A 12136-nucleotide genomic window follows, 5' to 3' on the forward strand; every position below is an offset into this window, starting at 1 on the left:
ATAGCTTCTCTCCAGTTAATTATTTTTGCAACTTTGACAAAAATCAGTTGACTAGTGTGTAGTTTTATTCAGGACTCTATTCTGTTTCACCTATCTATATGTCTACCTTTTCACCAATCCAACACTGTCTTAGCTGCTGTAGCTTAATGATGGGTCTTAAAATCAAATAGAATATGTCTTGCAACTTTGTTTTTCCCTTTCAAAATTGTGAGTATTCTATTTACTTTGCTATTCCATGAAATTCCAAATTTTCAGAATTAGCTTGTCAATTGTTACAGAAAATCTTTCTGGGATTTTGATCAGAAAACATTGAATCTATAAATCAATTTGGAGAACATCAACACTTTAACAATATTGAACCTTCTAGTCAATTAACATGGCATATCCTCCAGTTACTTACGTCATTATTATTCCCTTCTTGATTGTTTTATTGTTCTTGGCATATATTTTATTTGATTTATATTTAAGTATTTCATCTTTTGGGGGGGGTACCATGAATAGAAATGCATTATAATCCAAATTGTTTGTAATATTCCCTTCTACTGTTTTTTGATTTCTTTCATTAGTTTCTGATCTTATCCTTATTATTTCATTCCTATTTACTTTGGGCTTATTTTTCTAGTTTCTTAAGGTAGAAGTTTAGATTATTGATGTGAGACCTTTATTCTTTTCTACAGTGAGCATTTAATGCTACAAATTTCCCTCTAATTTGCTTTTTCTGCATTTCAAAAATTTTGATATATTGTATTTTTTGTTCAGCTAAAAAATATTTTCCATTTTTTTTCTTGAAATTTTTCTGAACCATGGATTATTTGGAATTGTGTTGCTTAATTTCCAAGTGTTCGGAGATTTCCTGTTCTTTTGCTGTTGGTTTCCTGTTAAAGTGCATTATAGTCTGAAGACATTTTCTATGATTTCAATTATTTTTTAAAAATTTATGACCCAGGACATGACCTATATTGGTGAATGCTTCATGTGCAATTGAAAAGAATGTGTATTTGACTGTTGGATGTTCCAGAAATATCTACTAGATCCAGTTTGTTGATGATGGCATACCTTGCTGAATTTTGCTCTCCAAGTTGCGTTACCAAGAAATAAGAAGTGTCAATTAAAACAGTGCAGTATATTTCTCCTTCCAGCTCTCAGTCTTTGTATGATTTTGAAGCTTCGTTGTTAAGTGCATGCACATTCATGATTGTCTTTTTGGTGAAATGATGCTTTTATCATTGTATAATATTCCTCTTTATTCCTGATAATTTTCTTTACTCTCAATATACATTTACTAACCTCAGATGTTAGATTGGGAGATAGGGTCTGTCTGAATCAATCTGACCTGTATTCCAGCTGCTCTGCCTTTTGTTGCAGCTTTTGGTTTAGTTAGTTTACAACTGCCTTCAGATATTCTGAGGGCAGGATCGATTCCGCCCTCAGAATCGCAGCTGTTGCCCTGTCCACCTTCCTGCCTTCAGATAGTACCTGCCTCCCACATAGGAGAGGACCTGGACAAACCAGCAGGATCTTTGTTTTTTAAGCTTTCTCTGCCAGCATCACACTTGTCATACTGTCTCTAAGGGTCCCATGATGACCTATGGGAGAGCAGGCTGGAAACTCCTGTGCTGGGGGCTCTATCCACAGACAACTGCTGTTTAGCTCACCTTGGTTCCCCTTCCTCTCTGTGGGACCTCTTCTCTGTCTGCAGTTTCACCGAGGACGAGAGCAGCAACTTTCTTTTCTTATATATAAAGTATTCCTTACTTTCCAGTGTTTTGTTCATTTGGGTTTATCTTCTGTTTTCTATGATTTTGTAGCTTATCCAGCAGTTTGTTTAACCAGAAGCAGAATAACACAACTGATTGTTAAAAACTGGATATATCTAGTACACTTCCTACTCTATTCATAATTCTAAATATTTGCCTGTAGTTTATTTAGATTTTCCTAAATAGACAATCACATCTCCATACAATGGAATTTTTTTTTTTTTTGCACTCACCCTCAATTCCTTAAAAATTTTTTTTCATACACTGGCTAGAACTGCCATTACGTTGTTCAATAAAAGTAATGAGCATTCTTGTAGTTTTCTCAATTTAAACATATATATCTCTACTGTTGTACCATTAAGTATGACACGTCAGTTTTTGAAACATACTTCTTGCAAACGTAAAGAAGTTAATTTCTATTCTTGATTTAATATTTTTAATTCATCTATGGTATTAAATTCCATCAAATAACTTATCTACATATAATGATATAATCACAGGGTTTTTCTTTTCTCTAGTAGTCTGATTAATTTCTTTAGAAGATTTTCTAATATTAAATCTTCCAAACATCCTAATGTGTTTCAATTAGGATCAGATTCAGCTGCATATTACAGAACCAACTCTCCTTCCACCCAAAAAAGAAACGGTGTCTTTAACAAGACAGTTCACTTCTCTTATGTAGAGACACCCAGGTGCCGGTGGTCCATGGCTGATACAGTAGCTCCATCGAGTCACTCTTATGTCTCCACTACACCCCAGCAGATGGCTTCCTCTCAGGATGAACTCAAGTTCTAAGATGGCTGCTGAATCTCCAACCATCACATGTGCTGCATATTAAAAAGAGGTAAGATTAAAGGACACGAGGGGGCTTTCCTAGTTCTTTGTTCTCTTTTCGAAGAACCTTCCCATTAGACTGTCTCAGCAACTTCTATTTCCATTTCATTACTCAGAACTTAGTAGCATGATCACACTTAGCTACAAAGAAAATGGAGAAATGTAGCTTTTTAGCTGGGCACATAGCCATTAAAATACAGTGATTCTGTTGGTAATGAAGGGATACTGGGTTCACCACTACTACACTTAATAATGTCATGACTTTAAAAAAAGGACTCTACATTAGATGCATTTTGCTGTAATTCCATTTAGGACTTTTTAATCTATGTTCCTAAATATGATTTGCAAGTCATTTTCCCCCAAAATGTATATTTTCTGGGAAGTCTTGTAAAATATAGGAATTATCTTTTCTTGGACGTTCCTGAAAATTATCAACTATTACTGAAAAGTCTCTGGACCTCTTTCTTTTAGAGGGCTGGGGCAGGGCTAGAGGGACTAGGTAGATGTTCAACCCAGAGATTGTTTTTAAATTTTCTATTTAGTTTACTGGCTGTAGATCTATTCATTTGTTAAGTTTCATTTATCAGGTAAATTTTCCATTTCATTTAAGATTAAGACCTAATCCACCATTGTCCTTTCCCGCAGTATTTGATTTCTATCCTCAACATTACATCAACATGACGTCAGCATTTCTACTGGGCAAGGCTGCATGTGGATTTGCATCACACAGTACAGCAACCTTTAAAACCTAATTGACCCTGGGCAGTAGTAAACTGAATATAGACTTTCTCTCATGTGTTTATTCTTTATTACGTGTGTATCTTCCTTGGAACATCAATAGCGAAATACTCATATTTTCCAGATTTAAGGGATACATTTTAGCAAATATCTGAAATTCTTTCTTTATGCAAGCCTTCTCTTCCCTTCTGTGAATCATCATTCTTCACCCCAGATATCTTGAGAGTGGATCCTGTATAATGAGCTGAACATAATAAGCATTAAGCACTCAGAAATCATTAAATATCTCCTTCAAGGAAAAAAGTTTCTTTGGGTAAGAAACGGGATTCCCTCCTGAAGTAAAGAGTACAAAGTGGAGGGTGTTTCAGAAATATTTGCAGTTTCAAATCCTCATATACCTCCAAGATAGCCCAATCTAATTGCCAGAGTCTCAAGTCCTTTCAGATTAATGCTCATTCAGGCAAGGAAATTGGTGAGGTTGTGAAGAAAATTGACATTGTAAGTAAGCAATTGGCAGAATAATTTTTCACCACCCTGACTACAGCTGCACATACACAGTTCAGCAGTGTCACCTAAATGTATTAAACGGATAACATACAACTCAAATTAAAAGACAGGTGAACTAGAATTTAAAAATGACAATAACTAAGGCTATTCTGGATAATCGAAATAGAAGGAACTAATTAATAATTGCAGCAAGATGCTAGCAGAGAACAAAGGCTCACTTTGCTTTTCAGTACTTAAAGAGTCCGCTGAAAATTTAAAGTCTGGAGGCCAGCCTGGTGGCGTAGCAGTTAAGTTTGCACTCTGCTTCAGCAGTCCAGGGTTAGCTGGTTCAGATCCCAGGCATGGACTGATGCACCGCTTGTCAAGCCATGCTGTGGCAGCATCCCGTATCATGAAAAAAGGGGAGGAAGATGGGAACGGATGTTAGGCTAGGGCCAGTCTTCCTCAGCAAAAAGGGGAGGATTGGCAACAGATGTTAGCTCAGAGCTAATCTTCCTCACAAAAAAAAAAAGAAATTAAAGTCTGTAGTATCTCAGTCTACTTGACTGCATACATGGTGAAAGATTATTTCTCTTAAAGGAACTCAGGATGTTCTGACCAGTGAGGTCAGATGAAATGTGCACTGTATTGATGTATATAGCTAAAGAGGTACCTGCCAGGCCTACTTACAAAGGGTACAAAATAATAGAAAAGGTTTGTAGTAGTGAAATTTGTTTTTAACGTCATATTATTCTAGTAATAAGTTGTATTCGTTAAGAGGAATGTTGCTATGCAGAGTAGAAATCCCTGGGAAACGGTATTGTATCTATCTAATTTATCTATCACGTGTGGCATTCACAAGTAAAATGCCAAACTATACAAAACTCATCAGTACAGAGAGGAAGGTATCATCTAAACATCCCTGAAGGTCTCATGATGTATTTATTGTTATCCTGATTACCATCATGCACCACATAATGTTTCGGTCAATGATAAACCACATATGACAGTGGGCCCAGAAGATTAGTACCATAAAGCCTAGGTGTACAGTAGGCTGTACCACCTAGGTGTGTGTGATTACTCTGTCTCATGTTCACACGACGTCGCCTAACGCATTTCTCAGAACATATCCCTGTCATTAAGCGACGCATGACTATTACACTTACACACTAAAAAACCCTTTATATTCTATTAGGAACACACCTATCATTTATAGTTGAATATTTTCTCCAATATTTTCCTAAACGTTTGGAAAATCTGGAACATAATTTCCCTTAAAACAATTTGTAAAGGACATTATTTTTCCAAACTGATCAAAATTATAACAAAGGGAACCTTCCTACTGAGGCTTTACCCCATTTGACACATTTGAAGATCTTCATTCATATATTAATTTTTTTTCTCGAACTTTGTCACTTCTAGATGAAGAATTTCCCTTATAGCATACTTTCTCCAAGGTATGAACTTCTGATACGTCAAGTGTTTGTAATTCTGATGATTCTGCCATTCACTGGTTTTATATTTTCTGTCATTAGAATCCTGTTTAATCAACTATGAAATTCAAAGGAACATGTTCTATATTCATCAGCTTTATGCAATTTCCTTTGTGACTTTTATCATATTTAAGAAAATGACTCTCTAACATTCACTTCATTCGTATGGTTCCTCACCTGTGTAGACTTAGTAAAGGTACGACATGCTGCTGACAACTCTCATAGGGCTCATGAATTCACAGGGCTCCTGTGTGCGCTAACACTATTTCAACATGTAAAGCATGGCTTCCTGTAGGTGCTCTTCCACACGCTGCACACACGCAAGGCTGGCTCCTTTAAGTATGAGGTTTCTGGTGTAAGAGATGATTGCGTTTATAGAGCTTCTCTTCTATGTGAATTAGCTGGTATTTCCTGTGAACGGACTTCGGAGAGAAAGTTTCTTACATTTAATTCATCAATATGTTTCTCATCTGCATGAGTTCTCTGGTGCATAATGAGCTGAGACTTCCAACAAAAGGCTTTTCCACATTCAGTGCATTTACAGGGTTTCTCTCCTGTGTGAGTCCTCTGATGTGCACTGAGAATTGATTTCTGAGAGAAGCTTTTTCCACATTCATTACACCCATAGGGTTTCTCCCCTGAATGAGTTCTCTGATGTACAATGAGCTGAGATTTCCTAATGAAGGCTTTTTCACATTCACTGCATTCATAGGGTTTCTCTCTTGTGTGCATTCTCTGATGTACAATGAGCCTTAATTTTCCACTGAAGGACTTCTCACATTGACTACATTTATAAGGGTTTTCCCCTGCATGAGTTCGCTCATGTACAATGAGTAGTGACTTCCAAATGAAGGTTTTCCCACATTTGTTGCATTCATATGGTTTCTCTCCTGAATGAGTTCTCATGTGTATAATGAGGTATGACTTGCTACTAAAGGCTTTCCCACATTCACTGCAGCCATAAGGTTTTTCGCCTGCATGAGTTCTCTCATGTGAAATGAGCTGATCTTTCCTATTAAAGGCTTTCCCACATTCACTGCAGTCATAGGGATTTTCTCCTGTGTGAATTCTCTGATGTACAATGAGTTGTGAATTGAAACTGAAGGATTTCCCACATTCATTGCATTCATGTGGCTGCTCTCCTGTATGAGTTCTCATATGTATAATGAGGTACGACTTACTCCTGAAAGCTTTCCCACATTCACTGCATGCATAGGGTTTCACCCCTGTGTGGCTTCTCTGATGTACAATGAGCTGTGACTTCAAACTAAAAGCTTTTCCACACTGATTACATCCATAGGGTTTTACACCAGTGTGTGCTCCTTGATGTACAATGAGCTGTGACTTGAAGGTAAAGGCTTTCCCACATTCACTACACCCATAAGGTTTTTCCCCTGTATGGGTTCTCTGATGTACCATAAGGTTTGACTTTGTATTGAAAGCTTTGCTACATTCACTGCATTCAAAGGGTTTCTCTCCTGTATGAGTTCTATGATGTATAATAAGCTGTGACTTCAAACCAAAAGTTTTTCCACAGTCAAGGCATCCATAGGGTTTCTCCCCTGCATGAGTTCTCTGGTGTGAAATGAGCTGATATTTCCGACTGAAGGCTTTCCCACATTCATGGCATTCATATGGGCTCTCTCCTGTGTGAATCCTCTGATGTATAATGAGTTGTGAATTAAAACTGAAGGCTTTCCCACATTCGTTGCATTCATGGAGTTTCTCTCCTGTATGAGTCCTCATATGGATCATGAGGTATGACTTGCTCCTGAAGGCTTTGCCACATTCATTGCATACATAAGGTTTCATTCCTGTGTGACTTCTCTGATGTACAATAAGCTGTGACTTCAGACTGAAGGCTTTCCCACATTGAATGCACCCATAAGGCTTTATTCCTGTGTGAAGCCCCTGATGTACAATGAGCTGTGACTTGAAAGTAAAGGATTTACCACATTCACTACAGCCATATGGTTTCTCCCCTGTATGGGTTCTCTGATGTACCATAAGGTTTGACTTTGTATTAAAGGCTTTCTGACATTCACTGCATTCATAGGGTTTCTCTCCTGTATGAATTCTTTGATGTATAATGAGCTGTGATTTCAAACCAAAAGCTTTCCCACATTCATTACACCCATACGGTTTCTGTCCTGAATGAGTTCTCTGGTGTGAAACAAGCTGGTCTTTCCTACTGAAGACTTTTCCACATTCACAACATTCATAGGGATTCTCCCCTGTGTGAATTCTCTGATGTATAACAAGTTGTGAATTGAAACTGAAAGTTTTCCCACATTCACTGCATTCATGTAGTTTCTCTCCTGTATGAATTCTCTGATGTACAATGAGGTAGGATTTGCTGCTGAAGTCTTTCCCACATCCATGACATTTGTAGGGTTTCTCTTCTGCATGAGTTTGCAGATGCATCACAAGGTATGACTTGCTGCTGAAGGCCTTCCCACAGTAACTGCATTCAAAGGGTTTTCCTGCCATATACATTTGTTGGCATATGAGTTGTGACTTCTTATTGACAATTTTCCCAGATTCATTACTTTCACAGTATTTTATTCCAATAACAGTTTGCTCATGTTTAGCATGAAGGAATGATTCCCTATGTGGATGAAACTCATTAGGATTCTTTTCAGCATAATTAGTATCGAAATCTATATTGTATTTCACACTCTTTCCACGTGTACCACATTTATGAAGCTTTTGTCTTGAAGAAACATAATTTGAACTAACAAGACATAGTTTTCCAAATGCAGTGCATTCATAGCCTTCTGACATCCTTCCCAGCTTGCCTTCATTTTCTTCATGCTCTTCCATATGATGATCAATTTCCCAGACTTTGTCTAGAAATGAAAATAATCGTATGTTATAAATAATAAAATGATCCTGGTATGGCATAAAATTGCCTTAAAAATGCCATGTTATGAGGCTGTTTATTTTTAGATATAAGATCTGAATAAAATAAATCTCAAGAGTAAATGTACCCACACTCCTGGGCACTAGGGAAAACAAAGCAAAACTAAAAAAATGAAGATAGGCATAGGACACTGAAAATGAATATACATGGTTTTGAGTTTAGAATTTTTGTTTAATGGGTAAAGAAAGCAAAATAGGTACAAGGAAAAATGAGCAACATATAAAGAGATTGGAAGGGATCTCGGCATTGAACTCATTCAACAAATAATTGTTGAATACCTACTATGTGCCAAACACTGTGCCAAGCTCAGGAGAAACAGCAGAAAACGTTGCAAATTAGTTTACAGTCCTCTTGGGGATAAAGTTCCAGTGAATACCCAGACAGATAGATAAAAATAAACTTACAAGAAACATCATCATGATGCTTTAGAACACTAAGGACAAGAAGCACCTAGTAAAAGCTTCCAGAGACATGAAAAAAACAAAGTTTCATATAATGGATCAAAATTTAGAATGGCACAGAAAACAGCATTCAGGAGTAAAGTATAAACAGTAAAGTATAAACAGAGGCAAGGTTTCAAAATGTGTATCCCATGCACCCTTTCACAGGAAGCTAATGGAAGAGGTGCTCCAAAAGAACAAAGGAAAAAGATGACACAGAATAAGTATAAAAAGTAAAATCTGGGGGCTGGCCCGGTGGCATAGCAGCTAAGTTCACACGTTCCACTTCGGCAGCCCAGGGTTCACCAGTTCGGATCGTAGGCACGGACCTACTCACCACTCACCAAGCCATGCTAGAAATCCCACATAGAAGTACTAGAAGGACCTACAACTAGGATATACAGCTATGTACTGGGGCTTTGGGGAGAAAAAAGGAAAAAAAGAGGAAGATTGGCAACAGATGTTAGCTTAGGGCCAATCTTCCTCAAAAAAAAAATAAAAGAAAGAAAAGAAAAGAAGTGAAAAAATTCTCTTAATTTTAAAAAATAAAATAAATAAAATCTGAAAGGAGATTCCAGGATAAAAATTGTATAGCCAGGTCTTGAGAAAAACTAGGTTACACTGGAGCAAGTCAAAGGCAAGGAAGATGAAATTGAAAAAATTACTCATTTGGCTGAATGTACCAAAAGAATATTTAGACATGTGAAGAAGAGTCTGGGGTTAAATTAACGATAAATATATTAATGACATGAACAGAGAAAACTGGGAGGGCAAATAACAAGAGAAAAAAATGATTTATGAACAAAAATTAACCATTGTATACTTGCATAATTTACCTGGGAATGGAAATTACAGTCATAAAGATGTAAACACTGAAGACTGATCTAACCAAAAGTATGAAAGAAATTTATTAAGATGATGGGTGTATGGGAAGAGACAGTATGTATATCTTGGGGAGTATGGGGGGAGGAGGGTAAAAGAGAACTAAACTCTCACCCTTCTATACTGGGTAATTATCATTGGGGGGTGGGGAATCAAGGTGCAGTAGAAGAAGCTGCTTATTTAGAAACAGGGAGGTAAATGCCATAACAAAGAGCTAAAAGAGATGAAAGTAGTTTTCTCTGAGGGGAATGGAAAACAAAGAGGGGGCAGGGTGGACAGAATACTGTTTAAACATAATAAAACCCCTAAAGCCAAAGATACAAAGTAGAAAGAGAACAAGACCCAGGACTAAGTCCTCAGGCACAATGACAAATATCTAGAGGTTGAATTCAAGAGGGAATGTGTAGAGCTGATGTAGATGTCCCAAAGTAATATGCTGACCAAGGCAGTGAACAGAAACGGGTACTAAGAGAACACAGCAGCAAGTCAAGTTTGGAGACAGCAGATCAGAGGATCTTAATACCTCATTCTAGGTTTCCCTACTTCATTTAAATCTGATCCCTCTTATTCATTTTGTACACAACTTCCAAATTTTATTTTCGCAAATGTCAATTCCCAACTGGGGCAGTACCTCCCCCTGGATGCACTGAGAAATTGATATGGGCACTTCTGACTATCACAATGGCATGGAAGGGAGTGTTACTGGCTATTACATAGTCCTAAAATCAGAAATGTGTTCATCAAGAAGAAAACAGGCCAGTGAGTAATTAATCTTTGGCCTAGAATCAGATTTGCTCATGTGTTTGGCTGTCAGTATTGTCCCAGTAGACTTTCAGAGTTCGTGGACACTAAATCTGTCCTAACCATAAATTCCTGTACTTCACCCTTCCAATCCTTCTGTTGCTGCTACCATACCATCCTCATTTTCAGTTGGTTCCTACCTCTCAGACTTCCTTCATTTGATTTCCCAGGAAATCTAGTGCATTTTCTGTTGAGTATTCTTTTTGCAACAATAACAGCGGGAAATAAGATCATGGTTGTTATCTCAAAGGAAAGTTCAAAGAATTCAAGCAATCAGTAAAGAATACCAAAGCCAGTGAGTAGAAGACAGAAACTGTTGAAGTTTAAAACTTACTTAAAGATGATTAAAGACTACATGAAACATGATTACTGGCTATGGTCCGAAGGCAATCCCTGGGAACTCAATTTGCACCAACAGAACTGAGATTCTGAAGCTACAGAAAAGCATTCTCCCCAATGACTATCTAGGGTTTAGCCACAGAAGACAATGGAAAATGAAATTATACTGAGAGCAGAACAAGGGCTCACTAGGCCACTGCCACAGCAGGAGGTCCTGGTACAGCCTGCCCAACCAGGGTCTCAGGGTGCTGCAAACCAGTGACTTCTACGTGGTGCTTTCCCCAAATGGGGATTCCTGTTGTACCTACCCTGCACTTCCCTCTACTACTCTGTATTTGTCTGGTTGGTTGTAAGTGGATAACTTACCTTTAATTATAGGTTACCAGGCCATAAAGAACTACCACCAGGTCTGAGTGGGAACAAAGATCTTAGACTGGCATTAACGCAGTACAAGAATGAAAACAGAGTGGTGGGATCTTTTTGAAGAAGGCTGTGACTGGATGCTGCCTAGCCAAAGAGGCAGGTGAAGGTGGACAGTGCTACCTACCCAACAGTTCTTCTGCCCTTTTCCCAGCTGGAAAAATCCTGATTTTTTTCCCACCCCCATCCTTAAGGCCATGAGCTTCAGACAGGGAAATGGAGACCCATCTTCACCCCTGCCCCAACCCCAAGCCCCAGAAGATGAAGCACGAGTTATTTGAGCCAACAATTATGGTTTCATTTCCCTTGCCATAATGTTCTTCAGATACGGGTATGTGATAAAATCTAGCCGGCTGAACACCGCAAGTCTGCTGGGGCTTCCTGAAATAGGTTTTACTGCCTGATAAAAAGAGTCATGTGGGAAGAAAGTCTTTCTTATTCCACTGGCCAATGATATATCTGCAGGTGTGGGCTGGAACTGTATCGCCATCTGATGACCATGAGGGAAGGCAACCTGAGGAAAATGCTGACACACTTAGAAGGGTAGGGTAGATAGAGATGGGCCTTTGGTGATGTACTAAGTCAATCACTTAGTGAACCCTACAGTTGCCCTACTTCAGGACTTTTTCTGATGTGTGCAATAAATCACTTCTGCTTAAATAGGTAGATTTAGGACTAATCAAAAATTACAGATGAAAGAATCTTAATGATACAAAGACTAACTGTTGATTTATCCTGCCATGCTCGTGCCAGAATAAAAGGTGCTTAGGGAAACATATCTGACAGTAATATCAAGATGAACTAATACAAAAAGAGTAAAATGAATAAATTTGGCTGACAAGTAGAACAATCGAGACATGAGATAATATTGGCTTTGTTTTGGGTGGGAACTGAGAAGATGGGGGCCTTAAAAGACTTCTTTTTAAAGGACCAAAATACTAACAGACTATAGCAACATTAGTGAAGAGAACTGCATATAAAGGAGACTTAGGCTGACTCCCCAGTGCCAGGAAAAAGAACTAG

At 38.0% G+C, this 12136-nt stretch overlaps 1 protein-coding gene across 8 annotated transcripts in view; it reads right to left on the minus strand.

Annotated features, from left to right (window-relative positions):
• Positions 1-1278: 1278 nt before the first annotated feature.
• Positions 1279-12136, minus strand: part of ZNF268 (zinc finger protein 268) — a 51731-nt gene continuing 40873 nt past the window's right edge. For 6 of the 8 annotated variants that reach the window (XM_058531104.1, XM_058531105.1, XM_058531103.1 and 3 more), the window contains one exon: positions 1279-8157. In XM_058531104.1, coding sequence (XP_058387087.1) covers positions 5681-8157 — 2477 coding nt within the window. In that variant the 3' untranslated portion in view covers positions 1279-5680. The remainder of the gene's footprint in view (positions 8158-12136) is intronic. The other 2 variants (XR_009216818.1, XM_058531109.1) reach the window with 2 other exon arrangements.

Source organism: Diceros bicornis, chromosome 35 (assembly GCF_020826845.1).
Source record: "Diceros bicornis minor isolate mBicDic1 chromosome 35, mDicBic1.mat.cur, whole genome shotgun sequence".
NCBI classification, from domain to species: Eukaryota; Metazoa; Chordata; class Mammalia; order Perissodactyla; family Rhinocerotidae; genus Diceros; species Diceros bicornis.